General features: G+C 38.4%; 1 protein-coding gene across 1 annotated transcript; it reads left to right on the top strand.

The window, feature by feature from the left end:
* Positions 1 to 345: 345 nt before the first annotated feature.
* On the top strand, positions 346 to 27,194 carry QSOX2 (quiescin sulfhydryl oxidase 2). Its single transcript, XM_068414212.1, is given in 13 exon segments — positions 346 to 513; positions 516 to 819; positions 5,055 to 5,155; positions 6,439 to 6,487; positions 7,626 to 7,731; positions 7,926 to 8,016; positions 10,046 to 10,191; positions 11,175 to 11,318; positions 13,477 to 13,606; positions 15,037 to 15,159; positions 16,058 to 16,208; positions 20,369 to 20,557; positions 22,833 to 27,194. Coding segments are annotated over 13 exon segments (2,247 nt in total). The 3' UTR covers positions 23,378 to 27,194.

Here is a 27,194-nt window from a genome sequence, read left to right as displayed (position 1 = left end):
TCCTGCTGAGTGATGTACTTTGGGATGAAACTGTTGTCGACCCAAAGGCTGCGCTGTTTTAAACTCTTCTGAGTGAGAAGCTTTGTGAAGTTGAAACTCCTGTTTCTATAGCAGCTTGCCTCATAAAATTGGCCACCAAGCGCTCGTTTTAACCTCATTAGTTTTACTTTTTTCCTTAGACAGCCCTCCTGAGGAAAATGTGTCTCTAAACGCAGCAGCAAAGGGTTTATTGGCGGTGTGTCCCTGTCCCCAAGGTTTGGTGACACACTGGGGCAACGAAGGGGGAAGGAGGGAGCAACCCTACCACCTCCCTGGCCTGCACCTCCTGGGCCGGGGGTTAAGGACATGGCGGGAGGCGGCTGCCAAGAGGTGCCAACAGGGACAGGCCATGTCGCCTCGCTCTCTTTGGACGAGGGAATCCTCGCTTCCCTCCGAAGGAAACAGGGGCCCGGCGGGCCCGCCCGGGCACTAGGCCGCGTCGCCAGGGCCGGCGCGTTGCTATGGCGCGGCCCCGCCCCGCCCCGCCCCTCGCCGCGCGCCGCTGGCGTCCCAACATGGCGGCGGCGACGGGCAGGGGCGGGCGGCTGGCGGTGCTGGCCCTGCTGCTGGCGGCGCTGGCCCTGCTGCTGCTGGCGGCGGGGGCGGCGGGGCGGCTGTACCGGGCGGGGGAGGACCCGCTGACCGTGCTGGCGGCCGGCTCGGTGCGGCGGGCGCTGTTCAACTCCTCGGCCGCCTGGGTGGTGCAGTTCTACAGCTCGTCCTGCGGCCACTGCGTCGCCTTCGCCCCCACCTGGCGGGCCCTGGCGGGGGACGTCAAAGGTGAGGCGCCGCCGCCGCCCCCTCCGCGGCCGGCTCCGACCGGGCCCCCGCACCCGGGAGCGGTCGCCGCCGCCGCCCGGCTCTCCACAGCTCCGCCCGGCGTGAAGCCAGGCTGCCGCGGGCCTGACCCGCTGGCCGGCAGCCCTCCGCCCCCGCGGCCTCCCTCGGGCCGCGGCCATCAGCCCCCGGTGCCGGTGCTGGGCTGGGGCCGTGACGCCCGTGTGGGCCACAGCGGTGCCTCGTCGTGCCTCGGCGCACGTGGTCACCCGTGGGGCGCTCGGCTGCGGCGGGGCTTTGGCACGCGTGGGTGGCAGCGGGGCTGTGTCACCCGTGGGCTTCATTGGCACCTTGCCACGTGTGGCCGCGCTTGGTACGCGCCGTGGTGCCTTGGCGTGTGCGGGTCAGCCCTCTTCTCGCTGCTCTGGTGGCGGGCACAGCCCTTGCCGCACCGCCAGAACGGCACACGGGACAAAGCGAGGCGTGGAAGGTAGTAGCAAGTCTCCAAATTAAAGGTTTTATAGGAATCCAGCGATAAAACATCACCACTCTCACACACACACCGTGATCCACCTGCGGATGTAGACACAAGCGTCTCTGTGCGGTACAGCGTGCAAGTGGATGTGCTGAGGCACAGGAGGTGTGTTTAGAATAAACTCTTTGAGGCAAGATCTTTATCTGCGAATGTTTTGCAAAGAGACTAGCCTATGGTAGAGGCTAAACGAAAAATAAATATCGTGGTACCGGAGAGGCCATGCGTGTGTTTGATTTATATCTTGCAAATTCAATATAGCTTGAATGGACGAGAAAGGGGAAAAGACCCGCCAGGAAATAATACAAAAATCAAGCTAAGTGAGAGTCAGATTTTCAGATTTATCAAATAGTGACTTAAAAAGAAGTTGTGGCCTCCACGGTTATACTGAGGGAGACTTGCATAACTGTGTCTTAGTCTGCTCGGGTTTTTCTGGCAGGTGCTGAAGTGTTTTACTCTAGATCTAAGGTAAGGAAACAAACAGGCCCCTCAGGTATTGGTTAAATTCAATACCTCTGGTGGGGAGGAGACCTGAAATTGAATTTGTAGGAAACGTTGTGCTTAATATAGTGGTGTTAAAGGCTTTTAAACTACTCTTAGTTTAACATTTGACCCAAGAGACATTTCCAGGATGGAGACACCAGTTCTAATGCATTCATATGGTTTCATTTTGAGAGGGAGTGAAGAGCTCTGGCTTTTCTCTGGCAGCCTTGTATGTGAAAAGTGTTGACGATCAACATGACATGTAGGTGCAGTGTTAGGCATGCGTGGTTTTAGATATACAGAAGTGGAGGCCTACCCAAAAATAGGTCCTGATGAATTCGTTACGTGCTGAGGATTGCTGACTGATGAGCAGAACCTCAAAAACCGAGGAACACAGAGCAGTAATGATTTCAGAGCATTTCAAGTGCTCCTTCTTTGCATGTTTTTTTTTGTTTATAACAGCAGTAGCTTTTTTCTGTTTTCTTTGCATAAGTTTGTGTAACATTTTCACCTTCTGATTTGGTTTGCTTGTGGCCAAAATAGTTTTAGATTTTCTTCTTTTTTTTAAGAAAAAGTAAGGACAAGGAAGTGTTCGAACACTGCAGTGAAGATCATGAAGAGCCTGAACTGACCAGAGCTTTTGTGAAAATAAGACGGGGACGTGTTTATATATTACTACAGCAGCATGATACCTTTGTAGGCAGTATTTTTTGTAATGGCTTCTTCAAATAGATGTTTTCTTTCTCCTCTGCAGTCATGGTAACTACAAATTATCTTATGCACTTGTATTACTATAACCAGTTAAAAGCCTGTCTACTCTTTAATCTACTGAGTTTTTATGAAGACTTTCATTTAAAAAGTGGATTTTTATGTTTGTGGACATTGACACTACCAGCAAATGCAATTAGTTTCTGGTGTTACTTATCAGCAAAATGTTTCCGTTTTAAAGTTGGAATGAATGGATTTTAGTAGGAGACTGAGAACAGTCATGCTTTTCGTTGGTAGCTTCATCCAAAAAAACCCCAAAAAACACTTAAGCTGTTTCAACATTTATTTTTCAAAAGTATTTACTCGTCTGCTAGGATATTGCAGCTATCATAGAGGATGCAAGCTCATCTACATTAGAGAACTCCTAGATCACTCTGTATTTGCTAATTTACTATAGTCCAGTTAAATTGGTGCAACTACTTTGTCCATAAAAGGCCTGTGCTAATATTCTCAATTTTTATTTCATTTCTCCTTTGTTAAATCTTGGCAATACTATCCTTGCAAACTTCATAGCAGAAGATAATCCCCCTGAAAAATAGAAGTGGTGCTTGCTTCTGTGTAGTTTATGTTTTGAGTTTGATACTCTTCCTCTCAACAGGCTTTAATCTTACAGTCATTGCTGCTGCATTCCTAATCACACATTTAGTTTTATTACAGTAGTGTCCGAAGTGGCTATTATAGTTAATTGTACTTTTTCTGTCTTAAAAGATGATTGAATCTATCCCCCAAAATGCCTGTGGGCTGGAATTATGTGTAATAATTTTCTGTGTAAAAGTAACAAATCCTTGGAAATCCTGTGTACAACAACCCTTGAATTATATGCAGAAGAAGTCCACTCCTCTGGATTTGGAACAATACCTGCTGGATTTCCAACCTGCTGAATTTCCAGTTTGTCCAATACATTCGTGTCATTTGTTGGAACTTGTTTAGCATGAACAGAAATGGTGTTGGTTAATGTGATATCAAAAATACTAATGCTAATTTAAAATTCATCCGCGTTTAAGAAAAACCTACAGCGCCACTGTAAACTTACAGAGTCTCTGCCGTAGGCTCCAGCAACTTTTGCATCCTTTAGACAGAAAAAGCTCCTTTTTAAGCAGAAGCAAATGCTAAGCAGCACACATCCCAGCTGGTGCTCTTTAACCCAAGTGTTTAGCTAGAGCTGGGTCTGCATTGTTGTGAGCAGGCTATTTGCATTAGGTTCATAGTGCTTCTATTCATTGTATGGAGGAGGATCAAGACAGGTGGAAAAAGGAGGAGGAGTGGTGAAAGTTGAATGAGACAGATAGATACCCAGAAGCCAAACTTTTTTTTTTTTTTCATTTTACATTTTATTTGATGAAATAGACGGTTGTATCTTTTGTGCTCCTGTGAATACATGCCCATCTGCTCCAGGATGCTTGTAGTTACTCCTGGTGCCTGTTCAGCTGTTGGCATGTTCAGCACAACCGAAATTCTCCATCAGCTGCCCCATCCTCCTCCAAAGACAAATAAAGGTCAAGCTAAATTTCAAAAGCAGCTAGACATGCAACTGTCAATCAGATCTTGAACTTGATGAAGCTTTCATGCTCTTTGCTGTAAAAGCAAGTTTAATTGTAGTGCTTTTTAAATTTTATTGATACTCAGGAATTGTGTACCTTCAAATTCTGCCCACAGCTGGTTTGATTTAGCTTAGCTTTAAAAAGTAACTGTCTAAGGAGTCTCTTGGAGCGGTTCTTCCTTAAAGTGATTGCTGCAGTGGAGCATGGCTCAAAAGGATAAGTTCCTAGCAAAATGAGAAGGAAAAAGCTATAAATGAGTTGAAAGCTTTTACTGAAGTTATATAAGCATATTTATAGAAATACTTGAGCTCTTGTGGTTATTGCTGTGAAACATTTATAAAGGAAACTTACAGTGATGTTCAAATTCAACTATTTAGCACTCTGCTTAAAACTCAGGTATTTTTTGAGGTATATCTAATGTATTCCTGAACAGTACTAAAAGATAAAGACAGCTTTCAGTGGGCAATGTGTGAGCCTTGGGTTGTGCGCAGTTCTGGAGGCCTCTGAGAAAACTGTGAGTTCGGTAACTAGCGAGTCCTTGTTAAAACAGCTGTAATACAAGATGCATCAAATTTAGGGTTTTGTAATTGACAGCCATTAATCCAACAGCCAAGTTGTTGGATTAATTTTATTCAGTTACATATATTCTGCATGCTTTATTTTATGAGCTTAGCTAATGCGAAAAGCTAGGGAATGTAACGTGGTATCTCGCAGGTGTTGGGTTGGCCCCTATTTCATCTTTGTGGATTCAATAAAATGTTTTCGACCCTGGGAGTGCTACATTGTGCATTGGGATTCTTCTTATTTAAGTGTATTGAAAATACTGATGCAGCTAAGAAAAACAGGAAGGTTTTAGTTGTTTTAAAAATCCGTGATCGCTTCTGCTGAAAATTGACAGATATCTTTGTTTTCAGACTGGGAATCTGCAATTCGAGTTGGTGTGCTGGATTGCGGGGAAGAAGAGAACTATGAGACATGCAAGGAATATGGTATTCACTATTACCCAACTTTTAGGGTAAGTGGCACACTCCATTGCCTTGGGTAAATGATGCATGCTTTGTAGTAACTAAAACTGTAACAGACTTACTTGTGCAGAGTGTTATGTGTGACTAGTTGTTCTTTAGCTGGACTTTTTCTTTGCTTTTGGTGAGAAAGCTGCAGGGTTCATGAAAGATTAAATTGAGTTCTTGCTGAACGCCAGAGCTGATTGCAGTTATTTATAGTAGTAATTCAGTCCTCAGTTCTGAATCTGAAAAATTCTTCTTGAAAGAAGATGCCATTCTAGGAAGTACTATGTTGTTACATTTATCTAACACCTAATTGTGACATATTCGTTAGATAGTAACAATTTGTATAAATATTTTTCAAATTCATATGTTCATGATGCTTAATACTGATTTTAGTTTTGGTATGTGAAAGTAAAGGTAATACATTGAAATTGCATCATGAAATCAGCTGATTTCATGACCAGAGCTGCAATTAAAAATTAACCCTTGATTGATCCTTCACTTTTTTTCTAATTAATTTTGTAATTGGCTTAAACTGGCTTTTAAAAGGGATCTTGCGTTTGCCAAAAGTATCTGCCATTGTTCATCTTCAGGTCTAAGTGCAATTTTTAACTTCTCTGTCTATCTGTAAAATCATATTAATAATTGTAAGCGTAAGCAGAATGTGGTGGATGGAGAGGATTGAATAAACTGTGTTTGTTATGACAGCAGAGGCAACAGGAGATGTTTCACTGTAGAATTTGTGATGTTCTACCCTGATAGAACAATGTTTGGCTTTTTTTAAATCTTTTAAATTTTGGCTGTAAATTGGAATGCACTATTTATTAGACACTGAGTCTTTTCCGGTTTATTTTATAGCAGAAGGCAGTCAAGCTCCATTATATATCCTGTTTAACCACTGGAGGCAGTTGAGAAAATGGGAATAGTGTTTTAAGTATATACACAGTTGGTAGTGCTGATTTGGTAATCAGTTAATTCATGTTTGGGTTAATGTTTGCAGTGGTGGATCAATATGCAGTATTGAATTATGCTTTGTGGTATTTTTCCTCTAGAAGTTGGCTTCATTGTATATCAGTGTTTCGACCTATGTGTTGCCCTCATATAGTTGAGAAGCAGGTGTTTGGAACTTATAGGCTAAGAGGGAAAACTGTCCTCTGAACAGATAGATAAAAATGTTTTGTAATTAGAGCTGTAAAAAATAGAAAATCTTGAAAGCCTTTTTTGTTTACAAACTGAGCTTTCATATAGTGAGTTATTTTCAAAGCAATAATACTTTTTTTCTCTCACATAGTACTTCAAAGCATTTACAAAGCAGTTTACTACTGGAGAAAATTACAAAGGTAAGAATATCCTACTGTAAGAAATCCCCACAGCATTATCCTATCAGCCGGGAATGTCATGCAATAAGCAAGATCCCTTTGCCTGTCAGTTTGTTTAGACAACTTGAGATGGGATGGACACTAAATAGCTCTTTAAGGTATATTACGAGTACTGTATAAAAATGGGATGTCAAGCAGAATTTTAGACAGGGAAAACATTTGTTCAAGAACTTAGGGCTCACATTCTTCATTTTTCTGAAATGTAGCTCTTAATTTTCACAAATGGCTAGAAAATTTAAAAAAATTCTTCTTGTTTCCACCATACACCTCATCAGCATGAGATCCCGTTTGCTCAGTCCTGACTCTGGTGCTCTTTGATCTGTCAGCCACTTTCCAGGCATCCTGAATCTCGCTGGGAGAACCCCTATTCAGATGTTGACTAACTGAAAACAGGCTTATCCTGTGTGTCTGACAGGATCACAGCTTGAGGTGGTTTGTCTGGGGACAAAAGTAATGTTGTCTTTTTCAATGGATTAACATTTAAAAGGCCAGAGGTCAGAAGAGAGACCACCTGCACCATTAACCCTGCATGTAGAAGTAGACTGTAGTTGTACCTGTTACTCTTTGTGAGAGTTTCTGCTTTTTAACTTCTTTCTTTTAAAGCAAATAAAATATTCTCACACTTCAGTTATTTCGTCATATTGTTCTGTGGCTTTGTAACCTCACCTGGCCCATTTGGTAAGAATGGGACACGTTTGCAGTTTTTAATGCATGATGAATGTCCTTATTGCAAAAAAGCTACAGAAGTTGCCCACACCAACTATTGTGAAAATGAGCACAGATTTAGAATGAAGCATTGTTCAAAGAGAAAATCAGCAAGGCAGGCAGATGGTTAGATTTGGAGAAGTCTTTAGGTTTTATTAATTTTGTAGTGGGATGACAGCTTTTAAATATGATCTCATCTCAACATTAAAATGAAATCCTACAAGTAAATCCTTAGTCCCTGTTCTTCAGCCAAATAGTATTCTGTTTTTTAAGTCCAAATTTAAAACAAAAACCTGACACAGAAAAGCGTGATAATGTATGAAAACCTGCATGTGAGTAATTTTTTCCCAGTTTTCTGAAGTGCTGTATTTTTTTTGTAACCTGTACTCAACAGGAGCAGATCGAGAGCTGCAGACAGTTCGTCAGATGATGATTGACTTCTTACAGAACCATTCCCAAGAGTTGAGACCACCTGCGTGCCCACCATTGGATCCAGTTTCGTAAGTTCTTTGTTTAAAATACAGCTGGTGTATGCACACTGTGCTAATTAAATAAAGTGTAGAAGGTACTATTAAAGATGAAGTAAGCTTTTTTTATTATCAGTTCTGCTACGAGATTGTAAAAGGAAATTCCATCAATAACAGAGGGTGTGTTGCATTCTACCTGTGCTAAATAGCTTTTCTTTTCTTAAAAGGTCCAGTGATGTTACTTCTCTCTTTGACAAGAACAGCCATCATTATACTGCCATTGTGTTTGAAAGTAATAACTCCTATGTTGGACGAGAGGTAATGTGTGACTTACAAATGACATAATGAATATGAATGCATGTTATCGTAACACAGCTGGATTGTATGTTATTTAGCCAAGCAACAAAATTTCTGATTACAGCACTGAATTAAAGGGCAGAAAGGGCAGGTCGTGTGTATTTGAGATATCACAAAGTCAAAGGGTTATATAGGGTTATTGTATTTAGTCACACAGAGGAACTTGCTTATGAATGAATGGGATGTCATATTAACTTCCTCCATTCACATTTTAGTAGCAGATTAATCTATCAGTTTCATTGTTAGCACAATTCTTTTTTCTTTCAAGATTTGGAGGATCACAACAAAAATATTGTCAGATTATGTTATTCTTTATTACTGCTAGAGAACCATTCATGATATTCATTCTTGTGGCAGCTTTTGTGATTTCAGTTGTTTACAATAATCTAAATTCTTTGGTTCTCTTTCTTCACATACAGGTTTTAGGAAATTACTTTCTAAATTAAGATGGTAGCATAAAATTATTTTCATAGCTCTGAGGCACTGAGGAAGTGGAAGTCTTTGGTTTTTTGTTTCCCCCACGCCCCCCAATAAAATATTTGATTTGGCATCATTTCACCACCTAATGAGCCTGCTGTTAGCTTAGTCAACTGTTACTTTTCTCTTCCTGCCAAGATCTAGGATAAGTAAAGAAAATAAATTGCATAATTATCTAGGCATAATCTCTGTAGAAACATCCAACGTCTGTGAAATGTTTCTAATTAGATTTGATGCTGAGATGGCCCAGTTGCATAAGTGGAGGACAGTGTGCTGCCAGAAGTGAGAATCACTTTGAGAAGCAGGCTGCTTCCAGACATTTGTTTTCTGTAAGCTGCTATGTTGGTACAAGTGGGCATTACTGAAGAGGAGAAATGTGATGATTATAAAGTTCTTCAGCTCTTTATCACACTTGCTTTAATTTTATTACCTGCTGTTATAGGGAAAGACTGAGTGTCATCTGATTAACAGAAAGTGGAGTCTGCTTTCAGAAGAAAAAATACTTGCTATTGTTATGTAATATTTTAGCTTTATAGAATAGTGAAATAGAAAACAACATCATTTCAAGTTTACAGTATAAGATAATATGGACAAACCTAATAAAAGTCAAAACAGCTGAAGAAAGGAAGGCTGTGGGTTTATCACTGATGGAAGGAAGGGTCTTGTAAATTACAAGTTTGAAAGTGAGGGAAAACGTAGCAAAGATAATGTTCACCTGAAAGGGAAAGGTATAGTGGAAACTGTGAAACTAACAAGAGGAAGAAGATATAGAGAGGCGGAGAGGGGTAAAAGTAAAAGAATGATGAGTAGAAATGTAAGAAGAGTTGGAAGCATGGAAGGTTTTGTAGGTAAGAATGGAACATTTGAAATTGTATAAGAGCATAGGCTAATGGAAGGATGTGAGGAGTGTGGTTATTAGAATGGCAAAAGAGGATGCCTTTAGCAGTGGGGTCTTGAAGGATTTAAGAAGGGAAGAAATGAGTATCTAAGTTCTTTTTTTTTAAGGGCAAATTTTCATTACCTATAACTGAGTCATCATATTTGTAGGTGCAGCTTTGGCTGTAGCTGGCAAAGAATTTTGATAGTTGAGTCCAGATGTTGCCACCCTCTTCTGCCTCCTCCACCCTTTGCTGAATTCTACACCTTGCAAATAAATTTGTGCCCACTCCCACCTTCTCTAGTGCAAAAGCCCAGCATCAGGTTCAAACAGCTGGTTCAAACAGCATCAGGTTCAAATCATTCTCATGTTTTCTTCAGAGGTCCTTCAAAGTGAAAAGATCAGGATAGACCAAGAAAAAAAATGGAAGACAGGAGTAATAATTTCCAGAGAAGAGTAAGTCTTCTTTAACTGAAATTGTTAGTGTCCACACGATACTCATAGGTGTACTTCCTTGGTGAACAGCTTGATGATACCCTTAAAGGATGATGCACTTCACATATTTATATGTCTTGTCCTACAAGATTGGATATTCCTTCAACAATGTATAATTCATGTCATCTTTTTGTTACCCAGGTTATCTTAGACTTGATCCAGTATGAGAACATCATTGTAAAGAGAGCGTTGAATTTTGATAAGGCTTTTCTTGAGAAACTTGGTATTACCTCAGTCCCTTCGTGCTATCTGATACATCCAAATGGGTCCCATGGATTAATTAATATGTGAGTAGTTACCTGTCTGAGGAATATGGGGAGGTTCACTTAAGCTATAAAAACAGTTTCCATAGCTTCCTTTCATACAAAGTAAGCTAGTCTATAAGCTTTTGCATGTATATAATGACATTGTGTCCTGGCACGTAATCAATTCATTGTACTGACTGAAGTTGTGTGGTTCATTTCTTTGTGTTTGAAAATTGCCTGTCTTGAATGCTCTATAGCAATTAGTAACTAATCTAGCGGTCTTGTTATACAGTTTACTCTTTGTGAATGCTTGAAATACACAGACGTGGGTTATGCCAGTGGAAGTTAGACTTCACCATTTAGTAGGGAAAACTAGCCAAAATGGTGTGGCAGCTAATTATAACCATTGCGTTTGCCTACAATAACAGAACTTGCTTGTGAAGTAGATGATGTGAAGTAGATAATGTGAAGTACTGTTTCTAACTGGAAATAAAAGCTCTGATTTGGAGTTTGATATGCTGAGATAAATGAGCTGGTTGTTCTTAATGAACTCTTTAATATCGTTACCTGTATTTTTTAATAAGAGACCTAATATTACTTTTGCTTACCACTGTTGCCTGTTTATATCTTTAACCTATTACTGTGATACTCTGAAAGGAAAACGCTTTGGAATAAAAGTGAAAAAAAATATATGAAGCATCAAAATTCTTAAAAAAAACTTGCTTCTAAGTCAAAATACTTGTTCCATGTGAACATTGCCTGTGTAAGGCGAACTGACATTTTGATGAACATGATGTGCTCTTATTTTGAATGGAATTTCAAACCACTAATCCAAATGATTGTTACTGCTATTCCTAAATTGAACATTATTTCATTTCACTTTGTATCAAAACATAAGATGTTTCAGTAGGACTGAAAAGCATAAAACCAAGTGAATATCTTATTTTATAAATATACTAATTGTCTTTGGATATTCACGTAGTCTGAGATTAAAAGTAATCTTTACTTTGTCCATTTATATGCAGTTTGAAGCCTCTACGGTCTTTCTTTTCTTCATATTTCAAGTCACTGCCAGGTGTAAGAAAAAAACTTCTTTTGCCACTTCAGCTACCTGTTCAAGAAAACAAAGAGGAGAGCACAGAAATCAAGGTGTGGAAAGAGTTCGATAAGTAAGTGATACCCTTGATTTTCAGATCAATTCTTGGTTGTTAAAATTTGCTTGCAGTTTTTTCTTGCCACAGGGGAAGCTGTGCTGTAGTTTTTTATAAAATCCTAGTGCAGCTCAAAGTTTTACTTAATTCCATCCCAGGTGTTGCACCTTGAGTTGAATAGGTTGGTCACTACTGAATGATCTGCATTCTACTGCTGAGTAAAATTTAAGGCATTCGTGCTTAATACTGGAGAAATTACAGCATCAAAGCTGAGAGCAAAGCTTTCAGCTATTGCTTCAACTTCATCCATTTCTCAGTATATTCAGGTAACACTTACAAATTAGTTCAATTCCAGCATCAAGGTTACAACTTCTTTACAACTGAAAATTTAGGTGAAACTATTGGGGGCTTTCAGTATTTGGTTTTTAGGAGCAAGCATCTGCACTGCTAATATTTTTCTCCAACAGTGTTGTTAAATCCTTAATTGACTTAAAAATACCAAGGGCTTATCACCCATTACCTGATGTATATAGATCACTGGTTTGAATTGTTGGAAAACTTCAGCAAGTAATCAGTGTCCTTGGAAAAATAAATAGTAAAATAAGAAGCTATAACATTTCTGTAGAAAATAAGGATTTTGTGTGTATAATAGTGAAGCAGTGCCCACTAAAAAGTGCTTGTCAAATGCAAGTATGATAGAAAATACTAAAGTTACTGTACAAGATGTTTATCGTACCAAATCTGGTGAGGTTTATCTTTGCTCTCTTTCCCTCTTTGTCTGTTGGAGAGAAGGATGCAAAGGCTTTACAGAGAGATAATCCCTCAGCGTCTTTAGATGGAAAAGATGTAGGACTTAGTGCTTTCATTTTGTACTTATTTTCCTTTCATGGGCACTATTATTGTCATCTTCTTTCAATGACTGTTATAAAATATTTTATATGAAACATTCTGCTATCAAAACAACTTAGTTAAATTGAGCTGCTTACCAGCAAGACAAAATCTTGTTGATGTGAATCTCAAGTCCAGGTATCTTCTAAATAGGATTCATTGGGGCAACCTCATGCATTTGCTGGATGTCTCTTTATTTAAGAAACTTGAAGCAGAATTTTGCTGTTCTTTTAAATTTAAGTGAGTATGTTATTAAGGAGATAAATTCAGACTAAGTCCGTAGTTTGAGTTGTTAATAATATAGATTATTCTGGATTTTAATGTTATTTCCTGCATGTTATTTAGGATGTGGGACCAGCTAGTTTCTTGAATGATTGTTCTTTTAGTTCTGTTTGTTTCTAGAAATAATAGTGCTGCTGAACTCTTACAAAAGTGTTTATTAACTGTGTGAACTTCTGTTTGGTTACATTGCTCGGTTTCATACTGTCTAGAGTTCGTACTCTGAAAGCATTGAAAGAGATGGTGTTTTTCTTGATGTATTTGTGCTTTGTAAAGTGGTTTTTGTTGTTTTGAAGATATTTGGTTGTGAGAAGGAACTCTTTAAATCTTTGATTTGCTTTACATGTTTTACTCGTATCTGTCATAAGGTGCCTAATTCTGTCTTAAGAGCTGGTGTGATTAAAATTGGCTGTTAAACTTGTATGCAAAGAACCTACAGTAAAAGTACTGCATTTGGGAGAGGATTTCTAGATTAAGTCCTTTCCAACACTGACCTTTTTCAGTCTTGTTTGCACTCCTGCTCCGTGTGTAATCTACTTTTGTTCAAAAAAAGTCTCCCTTTTTTCGTAGCGTGTAATTTTTCTATTTGTGGTCAGTCCTGAAGAGAAGCTGTAATCGCTTTACACGAGCTATTTCCTTGCTGACAATGTCAGGGTTATAATTTCATTACAAGGTGAAGCTGACTGGGAGGTTAAAAGTTTAGTTAAATATAAAAGAAATGATTGTGTGTGGTTATGCTTCATTTGTCTAAACTCTGAACAAAATGACATAAAATTACTCTTTTAAGAGAGTACAGTGAAACTCATTGAACTTGACATTCGCCGTACGGAGCACCTGGAGTAACTGCTGTGCCTTCCCACGCCGGCGTAGGATATACTGCAATCACTGTGGAGTGGCAAATGTTGAGGTGTTAATGACACCCACTATATATCAATTTTACCTTCATGACTGGTGAGAAAATGAGCGAAAGAAACCTGCCACTTTATAACGTTATATATGTGTGTTTCAGATCTAAGCTGTACATGGCTGACCTTGAATCGGGATTGCATTACCTGCTCAGGGTAGAGCTTGCCACGCACAAGATGCTTGAGGGAGCTGAGCTAAAGGCCTTCAAGGATTTTGTTACCGTCTCTGCCAAGGTATACACTTCTAGTCTTTGATTATTTGTAAGAATAAAGTGACTCTAACATAAAATTTATTATGTGACATGTCTCTCAAAATGTCTTTCAGAATGTTTAAATATATGCTTCCTCACTAGTTTAAAAAATAGTTTTGTGGGTTTCTTAAAATAACTTTAATGCCATTCTGAGATACTTACAGGGCTAAAATGCATTTTAATTTAATCTTAGAGGGCTCGAAATTAAATAAAGCTTAAGTAGTTCGCAGCATATTGAACAAATACTGTAAATATAGTCCTTTTATCAGATTTTCAGGATAAGTAGCTATTGTAACTGATTGGGATTAAAAAAACATTTGTTTTTCATTCTTGAATTTTGGATTTCGTTAGTGCATACTTGACAAATGGTGTTCTATTTAGAGATATTAGTAACTTCTGTTGAAATTTTTAATATAATTGGGGTATTGAATTTAATTGAGTATTTCAAAATAATTGAGGTATTGAATACGAGTATTTAAAAAATAAAGATGCTTCCGTATTACATTTGAGTGAAGGGACAATGTGTGTAATATAATGTGATACGACTTGAAAAAAAATTGAAATAGTTTAACTTTCTAAAGTCAGCCTACTCAAATGACCAATGTCTCTTTATATTTACTTACTGAGCAGCTAACACTGTTTAATTTTAAAGAAAGTGAATCAATAGCTGTTTAAGGGAATAATAAAGCCTATATGAACTATTCCCAAATATCTGGATTTATCTGAAAATCAGACAGTTCCTTGCCCCCCTGCAGCCATCAGAGGTCAGAAATCTCTAGCTGGCCTCATTTCTTTAAGAAAGTGAGTGCTAATCTTTCCATCATATTATCCCTAAAACATCCTCTGTGCTTCCTGATGGCTCCTGGCCAGCTGATGTCATTTGCTTCCCTGGCTATTAGTGCATAAGGGGGAATGCTCTCTTTTAGCTGCGTGCTCATCCCCGGACTGCTGTGTACGAGTGGGGACTGCTGCCCTTTGTTTGCATTCTCTTGTCCTGTAACACTTTCCTCGTAGTTCTCATTTGTGATTCTCGGGTGTTTCCATTAGGAAACTTTTTATACTATCCTCACTTTGGTCTTATGCTCTTTTTTGAGCTATACACTGAGGTGAATTACCTTAATGCAAAATTCTACATAGTCGGTCAAAAGTTGTTCTGTAGCATTTCTGCCTGCTGATGAGTAGCTTCATTTTACTGGTTAACATTTTGTGCATGCAACTTGTTAAATTTTGTAAGCAAAAGTTAGTGTGAGATGGCTTTGTATTGAAAGCAGAACAAGTAATTTCCTCATAATAAAAGAAAATCTGAAGCATTTTAAAGACAGGAAAAACACATTTAGGTAAAGATAAAAGTGTCCTGCTGCTAATGAGATTTGTGCTTTAAAATATGGATATTTTCTTCTTTTTTTTCCTCAGCTTTTTCCTGGCCGTCAGCCTGTGGTAAAGTTGTTAGAGACCTTGCAAGAGTGGCTGGTGAGCCTTCCATTAGACAAAATCCCTTATGATGCTATCCTAGATCTGGTCAACAACAAAATGCGGGTAAGCTGTTACGAGTTTCCAGCATAAAATACAGCATTAGCAAGAGATAAGATTCTATATAAATCTAAGACATCACTCACTGATGGTCCCTCAGTCATAATGGAGTTATAAGAAGGTTAAAATGAAAATCAAGTGAAATCATTGCCAGAAAAAAAATCCACATGAAGGAATTGGAGCGAGAGAATTGAAACACAGCCCTGTCTCAGTTTTATAATGAGCCAGCAATCGCTAACACAGACGTGTTCTCTGTCAGCTTCAGATGACGCAAGATTCCCAGCGGATATTTTTGAGTTGCCTTTGCTTGCTGTGCCTGCTATCAGCAGGAGTCTTGAAGGTCAGAGTTTAAGTGGTGAGAAATTTACCCATTGAAATGGGCATTACTCCTGAAGAGTTTCCCCCAAATACTCTTTAACTTCCTGGCACAGTAAAGACTTTGCTAGGAATCCCATCTGAACTCTGTCAGAGTTTACAGTAGTGTGTGTGTTGTGTTCATACTGTGCTTTAAAAAAAACCTTACAATTTAAGCTAATGTCTTCTGTCAGACTAATTAGACATTTGTGATGTGCATTTTAGTAGGTTTAACATCAGTGACTACTGATATGTTAACAACATATGTTAACAACATATGACATGTTGTATATCATGTAATATGTTTGTGAGAGGGATGAGTTTTATAATGGTGCATCAGAGTATCTCAGACTTAAGGACTGTTATAAATTTAAAATTTGTTTGCCTGAAGCATGAATTCTTTAGCAACAAGTGCAGAGAGAATCATTTACTATTCTTTGTCCTTGGATCACCTCAATTTCAAGGTAGGATCAACTGTGACTGCTGTTATGTTCAGTAGTGAATTTAGGTCCCAGAGCTGCATGTATCTTAAATACATATTTTTTTTCAGATTTCTGGGATATTCCTCACTAAGAAAGTTCAGTGGGTTGCATGTCAGGGCAGCAGACCAGAGCTGCGAGGTTATACCTGTTCCCTTTGGAAGCTGTTTCATACCCTGACTGTTCAAGCTGCGCTGCGACCAAACGCTTTGATAAATACAGGTAAGCAGCAGTTATGTGAGACGCTTGAAGGACGAGATAAATATGTGCAGCAGTTCTGCTATGCGACAGAAAAAGTAATGGATTAGAACAAAGTTTTTTTTTGCGTGTAAATACTCAACTAATGCATTGGTGGAGGACAGTGGCTTTCGAGGCTTTGCTTTCAGGTTGGTACCAGCAGGGGTCAGAGCATAGCTTTGCTGCAGCAGGAAGGCTTTGAAAGAAAGCCTGTCGGTTTGTCCTTGCTTAAAAATGTGATAAATAAAGTATGTGGCCCTAGAGCTGTGAGCAGTAAAGCAGAAAAAAAAGAGGATTTCAAACAAAGAAATTTTGAACTACCTGAAAAGGGATCAAGATTATTCCTGAGGTTGCACTGTTAATTTAATTTGAGAAGAATGAGATTTAACTGCATAGTTTAGTAGCTATAAAAGCTGTACAACCATTAGCCAATCCTGTAATTTTATTTTTTAAATACTGTTATGACTGGATTTTTTTTCAGCTGAATGTACCTAGTGTCCATTGATCTGTGCAGTGATATACTTCTTTGCAAGCACTCTGTAAAATTGCTTCTTTTTAGACTTGCAGCATGTTGTGAAAGGAGAGTGTTACTATTCTGGTGATGATTCCTATTTAAGAAACGTGCTGGATATATAATCTGTTTTCCTCACACAATGGAAATAGAATTACTAATGCTAAAATATTGGCCTTCATATGTTTTTATTCTTGCCAGGACAGTGCTTTGTTTGGTTATAGTTCTATTTAGTTTTCATTTAAAGCCTTTTTAATGTCTTTTCCAAGAAATATAAGAATGCTAGACGGAGTGTTAAGATCATAAAATTGAGAAATTTGCAATTTGTCAGTTGCTGATTGTATGTTAAAAAAAATATTTATTTGATTATTTCAGATTGTGGATACATACATTTGTCCAGCATTACTTGCAATCATGGTGAAAATCTCTCAATTCTTAATATTGAATCTCCTGCAGAATAGGGATTTTTTTTTGATGGCTAATCATCCTGTTGTTGATTTTCGTTTCTCTGTTTTGTCTTGTTTTGTTATTCATGGGACAGTAGGTTGAATCCCTTTAATTTAGTACTGTGCTCTGCCTGGTGAGTTTGGGTTTTTTGTGCTGGATGATATATTAGCTGTTCAACAGCATCACGCATAAGTTAAATTTCCTCTTTTGTCCCAGTTGCCAGAAGCATTCTAATTAAATGTTAAAGTGATCTTAATATTTAACCATAAAAAAATTGCGTCTTAAATTGCTCCCCTGTTTCAAGCATGAGCTCTACTCAGTCTGAAGTTAAAAATACATCGTAGAACCTGAAAACTCTTTGGCACACTTAACCATCGATTTAAATCGGGACAGATATGTGATGATCACTTCTTACGGCGAAAGAATTGGGTCAGTCTGAGACTGTCGGATTATGTCTTGGGAGGTTTTCCTCTCCTTATTGCTTGTTTAAATCCCATCTACTAAAAAGCATGATGTACTCCCTAATCCTTCCCACCACAGGTAGGGTTTTATGGTTCTTGTCCACTTTAAAGATTAGGGTTACCCTGAATTGCAGTAGTTTGGGAGGAAAGAGAAAAGGAGGATTACACGATGATACATGGCAGATGTTAATAGAAGATTCATCTCTGGGCTGATAAAAGAAAAACAAACAAAATGAGCCATTTTGCAATTGTTTGTTTTCTTTTTAAAGCAGCTGTATTTTTCTTGATAGTTTCCTCGACTTGCCGAGTCTGGCAGTCAGTGTGAGCTTGCTGTTGCTTTCTTGATACAATGGTTTTATTGGTTTATATTTGACACATTTTAATGTTGAAGGGTGTAATTTGAATCTGCAGTGGGATCAGCAGAAGGGAATCCAAAGGAACTCTGAACAGAACTGCGAACATCTGAGGATGTATAAAATCATTGCAGGAATCTAGTCCTGAGCATGCTTAATTATATGAAATGTGGTTTTAGGTAATAGGATCTATTGGTGTGAATAAGACAGGCTTGTGGATTTTATAAAAAAAATTATCTGGATTCTTTTTTGAATCTGTTGCTGAATTTGAAAGACCTCCCCACAAAATGAATCTTCAAGAGCATAGAGAAGACACAGGAGAACAGATATAATTAAATTTGTGTATGAATCTGTTTCTCCATCAAGAGGTTATTTGCTAGTCATTACTTTTGTTGGTTTTTTCTAAATATATATTTTAGTATACATGGTAAAACTGTTTTGCCTGAAATTTGTTTCAACTTTCCAAAATTGTTTTTCAGACTTTCTTTTAATACTGTAATTTAATCTGCTTTAATCTCGTAGCTTTTATTTATACATGCCTATTCAATCACAGATATTGAATGTCTGAGTAGAGATTGTTTGCTTTTTATGATTTCTTTTTGGCTTTAGACTTTTTTTTTTTCCTGCCGTGTTTAAGAATATAATGTTGTTGTTCTAAATAAAGGTGTTTATGACAGCCTTCATGCATTGCTTATGTACGTAACAGATAAGTACTCTGATAGTTTTGAACAGGTTTTGTTGAGGGGTTTTTTTTTTCCACAAAACAATGAATGTACGGAGGGCATATGTGCTACCAAACTGTTTGTTATTCACCACCAGAACAGGACAGTGAGCAAAGCACCGTAACCCTTTACTACAGAACCTACAAACCTGCATTGTAAATTACTCGTGGTAGAGGTGTTCAGCTGCAGGAGTCGGTAGTTTGATCAATCTGCATCATAAAATGTGTTTGATTTGACAAGTGTGTGTTTGTGGTAACATATAGTATATTTGTAAGTACATTTTGGCATAATTTACTAGGTCAATTAAGCATGAATCAGAAAATCTGTAAGACGGAGATGAAACCATTAGGATTTCAACGAATTATATCAGGTTTTCAAGCCACTACAGATGTAGGGACTACCTGCTGTCACAACAAACGCCCAGGACGAAGTTCTCAAACTGTAAAGACCTTAGCTTACTTCTGAATAAAATAATGATTTTTTGCATTATCTTTAGTGTAAAAGTGTGAATGTTGTAGAAAGAATAATGTGTTTATTTTAGGAGGAATTCCTGAGTTACTCTTGAAAGTTCAAATGTTGCTAAGTAGCTACTATGTGTGTGCGTTCAGTGCCTGCCAAAAAAGCTGTGGCATTAATAACTGTAATGAGATTCTGGTATTCTGTAACACCTCGGAGTTACGGAGTAACAAACAGATATCACAGGCACCTTGTGAAATACTTATCAGAGGGGTTTTGACTCGTGGTTTTTCAGTAGCAAGGGCACTATAACTTGGTGCCTGAGCCTAAATGTAATGGTGAATGCATAACATAAATATTCATTTAGTTATTGGGCAAGATATTGGATAAAGTCTGTGCTTCCAGAAGAATTGTGTGAATTATAGACAGCGTGGACTTTGCATTTTTTAACAATTTCAAAATACACTCTCATAATGGGCTTCTGAAAAAAAAATTAATATCTGATTTTCATTTAGCTAAGTTTGCTCCCCCCTCAAATTGTAAGATTTTCTTTGAAAGGAGAAATTTCAGTGTAAAAAACAGTTTGATCTTTAACTTCTTATTTTAATGTGTTGTTCAGGCTAACTTTGAACACAATTGTGTAGATTAAATGTGTTAGTATGTGTGGGTATAAATAGCTACTTTGCATTTTTAGTAACACTGTCGCTCACCTAGCATTTTTTGAACCTTAGCGTGTTTGAAATAATTCCCTTGTAGTTGTGTCTAATATCCCAGCCAACCCTTCAAAACAGTTTGTTTTGAAACCCTACAGTATGTACTTTTAAACCTTACAGTAGAAACCAAATTATTTGACAATGAGTAAATAAATGTCTCACCTCAACTACTTAGTCACAATATTAGGTGTGTATTTTGTTAGGGAGGGGTATTTCTTCTAAGAACTGTGTGAAGCTTTTAATCCCTATAACATCTTTGTGAATTATGGAGGTTCTGTATGATGGCACATGTGCTATGGATATCTGTAAATTATAGAAGTGGCTGGTTTCTTATATCTAAAGTGGAGGTGTAAATTTGCATGGAATGAGAAAGTAGCAACATTTCCTTTCCCCACGGTTCACTTCTATGTACCTTAGAGCGCATATGTTGGAGCTGTGTTTGTCCAGATGGTGCTAAATGCATCTATCATCTGCCTTCCCAGGTCTCGAAGACGATCCCCAAATAGTACTTCAGGTCATGCGGAGATACATTCAGCACTTCTTTGGATGCAAGGCTTGTGCTCAGCATTTTGAAGAAATGGCTAAAGAGTCCATGGATTCGGTTAAAACCTTGGACAAGGCTGTTCTCTGGCTCTGGGAGAAACACAACGTAGTGAATAACAGGCTCGCAGGTATGGAAGACCTGGCTTAGGAAAACCCACCAAAGGTAGCTGTGTCTGAAAGACAAGGCTGTGGCATTTTATACAGTGTAGTTTATATTTAAACAGAGAGATACGCAAATTGGGCTCTGTAACATGAGTTTAAAACAAACAGTAACTGTTCTTCCAGCTTGACATTCCTTTATTAACTACTGACTTCAAAAGACTTAACTCCGTATTTGCATTGATGTACAAGAAAGGGTACTTGTGTGCAGAGCAAAACGAGAGCATCCCAATCAATTCTAACTCTGGAGACCGGCACACTAACCTTCGCATGAGTGAGAAATACACACTTGAGATACACTATCCTCCAGTAACGTAGTTATCTCTTATGATATATAATGAAAAAACTTCATCAAAGATGCTGTTTCTTCTGAGATTTCACCTGTTGCTTGATGAGAGGATCTTTCTGGAGTACAAATCAAAGCCTTTTCAAAAAGGAGCAATACAGTTCAGCTACTTACCGGTGGATAAAAAATAATTCAATTTCTTTCTATAGCAGTTTAAATAGATGTTAAAACCTGTTTTCATCTTGTATAGAAAATGATGTATAGAAAATGATGATAATTCAACAGGAGACTTTCTCAGGATAAAAGAGCCTAAACTATTAGTACATCAGCAACTGAATAAAATAAAATTACTGTATGAAGAAAATATGTTCCCCCGCTAGATTGCTATGTTTTCAGTTAGATTAAAAGTACTGTTAAAATACTGGTTGTATTTAATCCGTTCTGTTATGGGGATATCAAGTAACTAAAGCACTAAAGAAAATTGGTTTCTCTTTGCGCTTAATCCCTGTCTGCTGTTATGGATCTGTGTAATGTAGCATTAGTTACAATTTAAATATGCTATATTGTGTTTATATGATGGTTATGCTGAATTCCCAAGATTTATGAAGGATTAAACACTGTTGTGAGCGTAAACAGTTTGTCTCCTTTCTCCAAGGAGAAAAAAGTAAACAGTGAGGTATTAAATAAAAACATCCCCTAATGTTTGTTACTATCGCCAGGTTGAGCACAGAAGAAGATAGTCCTGTTGACTTGAAGTTGCTGAGTAGTGGAGCAATATACTTATTTAGAGCATTAAGTTATTGGAAAACTCACAGGGATATTGATTTAGATGATGCAACAGCCGGCTAAAATACCCTTTTAGTAAGAAGTATAAACATAGTGAAATAAATAATAATGTTAAATTATGCTTTTTAAGTTTGCTAAAATTTCCCTTTGCTTTAGAATTCTCTGTTGCTTTAGAATGCAGAGTGTACAGTGTTCTTCTCCTTGGCAGGAAAACATGAAGTACAGGAAGTTTTGTGTTTGTGATCTCACCATAAGATGTTTTGTTTCTGCTTTTTCTACTGAAACAAATTGATTACTGAGTGATGTTTAAGATACCTGAAACGCAAACTTGCTCTCTTACTTGTAACTATCAGAGAGAAATATTTTTAAGCATCCTTTGCATCCCTAAACAATATTTTGCTGAAAATCATGGGGAAGTTTCCTGCCTTTAAAAAGGATAAAAATAATAATAAAATAAGGATCTGTATTTATTTCTGAAGTATTTTAAGCATTAGTGTACTCATAACAGCTAAATAAATTAGCTTTTTTGCCAGGTAAAGATTTTTGTTCTAAAAATTATCTCCATATACATTTTAAAATGTTATTTTTTAGAGGAAAGCGCAACACTAGCTACCGTGTTCAGCTCTTTGCCATCAGGACAGAAAGGTGGCCAGAGCTATGAGCAACTGAAATGTTAAAATTGGGTCTAGTTCAAGACAGCGTTGTATGTTTAAATGCTAAAAAGCAAGCTGAAAAATACATTTAAATATTATAATGGTTTTTAAAGTACTGAAAATAGTTTGCTCTAGTAATAATGCAAGCTATGAAAAAGCAAGCTTAGGCTGGAACGGTTCACAATATAGAAATGTGAAAATATCTGCAAGTCTTTGGCCTTTGAATGCTACAGCTTTTACTGAAAGAAAAGGAAAATAATTATGATTTAGTGTTTGTGTTTTGAAAGAGGAAGCAATACTTAGGAACATAATTGATGATGCATCCATAAGGAAACTCATGAATTTCCAAATTTGTTCATTATTGTCTTAGTTTAATACAAACATTATTGTGCTGTGGGGTTTTTTTGCCAGCCTCACTATAAGTGGAAAACACTCTCTGTGGTTTCCAGTGAAGGGTCTGATGGTTCAGCTTTCCTAGTTCATTCACTTCTGATATTTTTTTTTTCTCCTCCCAATTAGGTGATTTGACTGAAGATCCAAAATTTCCCAAAGTTCAGTGGCCAACTCCAGACATGTGTCCTGCATGTCATGAAGAAATTAAAGGATTACACAGCTGGAATGAAGCCCAGGTTCTACAGTTCATGAAGTATCACTATAACAGTGAAAATATTCTGTCTAAATACATAGAAAGCCAGACTGACTCCAGTGAAACCGAACAGGGAGATACAAGGGAGGTGAAAGACAAAAGCCTACTGAAGAAGCCAAGTGGAAACAGAGAAACTAAGATCCAGGATAAAGAAAACGTACTAGATTCAGAATCTACGGTGTTAGATAAGCTAATGGCAAATCATGGACCAGTCAAAGATAGCGGTAAAGCTGGCTCAGCTAACCTTAAAGAGATGAAGCAGGCCGTGTCGTTCCTAGGGATTGGATTTTCAAACATAGACATGAGTCTCTGTGTCATACTGTATGTAGCGTCATCCTTATTTTTAATGATAATGTACTTTTTTTTCCGAATGAGATCGAAACGGTGGAAAGTGAAGTATCATCGTTCATCTGTATAGAAGTTTAAATGGGAAACAAAGTTTTCATTGTACGTGGCTGTTCAGTACCAGATACAGCTTTAATATTTATGATCAGGGATTTTATATACAGTATTCCTTGTTTCAAAGCCCTTTCTTCCCAAGTCATTTCACAAGTGTTCTGGCTTAATATATGGAGCTCGCTGTAAGAACCCTCATCTTGAACTGAGACACGTAGTGCTATCGTAAAATGTCCACTGAAGTAAGCATTGCATTTTTCAGTTAAGATTTTTCCATGACTTACCACCTACATCCTTTACTCATTTTCAGAGTAAACATTACATTATGCAATCTACTGTGCCTGGTTTTAGAAGGAAATTGGATATTGTTTTGTGTACTTCCAAGTCAGGGTTTTTTTTAATTTATCCAGAGCTGATTTTACCTACCAGAGTACTGAACAGTTATGCTGTTACCTTGGCTGCTTCGTTTGGAGAAGCAAGAATTCTGATTTTTTCAGGAAACTAGAGTTCTATTCTGATAAAATCAATTCTAAACCTATGTGACTTTCTCAAATATTATTTACACTGCACATTTAAAGTAGAAAGCATTACGTGTTCAAATAAGTCTTCCATTCTGCCATGCATTCCAGCCAAGGATGTGTATATGTCTGCTAGGATGAGAGTTTTGGGGCAGTTTGTATCTCAATAAGCAGCCTGATTCTGATTGCTAGTGCTGTCATCTCTTTTAATGGAGTTTAGATGTAAGCAAGGACAGACTTGGACCCAGTGCTTTACTTGCTGTTCTGTTGGATGCGTTGGTGGAGCGTTAGATAACTCGCCTCACTCATTTATGAACCAGAAAAGTAGCTGAGTAATTATTGTGTTATCTGGATGGAAGCCAATTCTGATGAACTCCAGTAAAGGGAAACAGTGTTTTTAGTGAAGGACAGTGAGATTTGCATCAGCATGCCAGAACAAATTTGCAGATCTGGAAATACTAAGTTTCTTACGATGCTGGATAACTCCATTACAATGTAGTAGTTTTTCTTCTTGGAAGGTGGGGTAAACGCTTCACTTGGTATTTCCAGTTCTGAGCTCACAGAGCGAATCACCTGCTCGCTGTAACGTCGTCTTTACAGTGCTAAGAAGAACAGCCCATTTCTCTTGCCCTTCTGCTCGAGTGCTCCTCTCCTTGGGTCAGGAAGGGTTTAACTAATGGGTGAGTCCGAGAGCTGGGATGTGGCAGCAGTTGGGAATATGGTGGTTACCTTTACAGATCTGTCTGGCTGTCTGGGGTCCTGGCTGGCAGCAATTAGAAGAAACCATGAAAACAGTTATAAAATTACCACTCGGAATAGTTGTTCCTTTCTGAGCCGAGCTGTGGGGGATAACTCACGTCCTGGATAGTGAAGTTTATAATCCTATCCAATGTAATTGAGCATGTTCTAGTTATCCATTACCTAATCTTTAGTTAATCCTAATAGGTTTTGGCCTCAATGTTTTCTTGTGGCAGTGAGTTCTGCAGATTAATTATGTTATATAAAAAGGCTTTTCCTTTCCATTCTACATTTGCAACTTTTAATTTAATTGAATGTTTGCTAGCTCTTCTGTTATGTGAGAAGGAATAAATAGTCCCTGGCCAATTCATTGTATTTATACTGTTAGCGTGTCCTCCTCTTAGTTCCATCATGAGCCCTAGCATAAAAAGTTTAAAGCCAACAAGAATGGTCTAAAAGCACAAAAACTCATCAGGGGTGTTTTTTCATAATGAAATCTTGTTTGTTCACAAAACTGAGCATTTCTGACACGAGTTTCTGCAGCTTCCAATTGGAATAACAAAATGGAGCTTCAAAGATTTACTGCCTCTTGTTCCTTAAGTTTATCAACATAACATATACATAAAGTAATAACTTTGTGGTTATTGTAAACGTGTGTCAGAGGAAAAAATCTCCATTCACATGGCACTGTTAGTCTGATGTGCGTAGAGGCGCATCGTCTGTGGTTTTTCTAAACCACCTTCGCTGTTTATTGTACACACGTGATGGCTCTTGCTCCCAGGTGGGAAACTTGACTCCGTGCTCTCTCCCTGAAGCTGGGGGCCAGCTCCTGCCTCCTGCCACGCACGGCCTCCACGGAGCCGGGAGCTGCTTCTGCCTGCAGGCTGACGTGAAAACGTCTCGTTAGTTTTGACATTGTCTGTGACACTAAGTCAGTCTGTGCTTTTTAAGGACCCTCACTGGTCAAGACTTTGGGCACAAGGAGCAATCATTGGTCTCGTCTCTTTAGGAAGTTATAAAGAGTCCTTATAATTATCTTTATAGCACTTGGGCTTGAATATTAGAACAACTTGTAAGTAACTAGAAAGATAGTGAGGGAGCGGGTCCAGGCTGGCTCATCGGTGCCACTGTGCTGGAATCCAGGAGAGGTCCCAGGAGGAGGCTCGTTCAGGGGAAAGCCCAGAGTTCCCAAATTTAGTTTTGAAAATCAGGCAACTTTTCAGTGACCTGATCTGGGGAGATGTTGATGTTGGCCAACAAGCAAGGACACTGAGCTGCTCAGAAAAACCCAGACACCAACAAAAAAAAAAACGCAGCACAGCAAGTATTGGGTCTGGAAAATTCGCCCCGTTTCTGTGGGACTGTTGAATTCCCTGCTGTCAGTGTTGACACACATTTTGAAATCCAAAATCAATCAGTCATTAGTAGAACTCTACCAAATATATCGACCTGAGTTTGTTAGCTTTGTCTCATTCTGCTTATTTTCGTCTGCATATGAAAGCAAAAGGCGTTGAAGGTTTGTAGGGGGGATTTTTGCCGTTACAATAGCAGCAAATGTGGGTTTGGAATAAGGCTTTTTTGTTTTTGCTGTGCATTGCTGACTTTCTCGTTTCTGTGACGTGACAAAATGAACCGATGCTCAAACCTCCAGCGTCTTTTTTTGTTTCTTAAGGGTGTAAAAGCATGAAACGAGGATGTTGATTATCCGTGTTGGTGCTCTCTGTTGCCAGCTAACAGCCAAGGCTTTCACTTTAATTGCTAGTAGTGACCTCATCTGGAAAAGTTGTCTTGGTTTTGAATTCTGTTGTGTAAATCTTGGTTTACTTGTTCTTATTTTCTATCTTTATAATGACAAATTACATCCTTTTGTGTACTCTGACTGTAAAGCTATATTCTGCCTGCTGGGGAATATGTGATGCTGCTTTGCCGTGGTGTATTATTGGTGGGTGAGTTACGAGAAAGTGTTTCCTTTTTAACAGCTGCCTCGAAGCACCATCTCCTCAGTCCTGGAGGTTTTATTTGCGTGTTGTGTTGTACCACAGAAGTGTCTGCAATGCCACATTCGTTTGTGGATCGTGCCGTACTGGTGGCCGTCATTTCCAAGAAGGATGTCTTGGCCCTTTGTAGTTCCTGGAGCCGCCTTTGCTCTGCGGATGTTCTTACAGAGAAAATATTAAACCTGCATAGAAAATAGGAGAGCTGTGGAATGTGCCAGGAGAAAAGCTGCAAGTGCTAAAGAAACCTAATGAAGTTTTTCCTGAGAACTCTTAATTTTTAATTTCCAGCAGTGTATCCATGCTGCGATTCCTGCTCAGCACTGGATGGGAGCTGCCACCCCAGCAAGAGGCCCGAGGTGTATTGGCCAGGTCTGTGCATTGCATAGGAGGTGTGGAAAATAGTGAATATAACAGTTCGGTAATTTAAATGTTTTATTTATTTTAACTCAATAACTTGACATTTTCAAGTCTATTCTGTTTTGGTTGGTTTGATTTTTTTACTCAGTCTCATGCCTCTAGGAAGGAGAACTGACAGTTTTGTACTAAATTGTAAACTAATGTGCTTGTTTAAAATAAACTGCAAACA

Source organism: Nyctibius grandis, chromosome 16, assembly GCF_013368605.1.
Source record: "Nyctibius grandis isolate bNycGra1 chromosome 16, bNycGra1.pri, whole genome shotgun sequence".
NCBI lineage: Eukaryota > Metazoa > Chordata > Aves > Nyctibiiformes > Nyctibiidae > Nyctibius > Nyctibius grandis.
The sequence above is the reverse complement of the archived record's forward strand: the minus strand, read 5'-3'. Positions and strand labels throughout refer to the sequence as shown.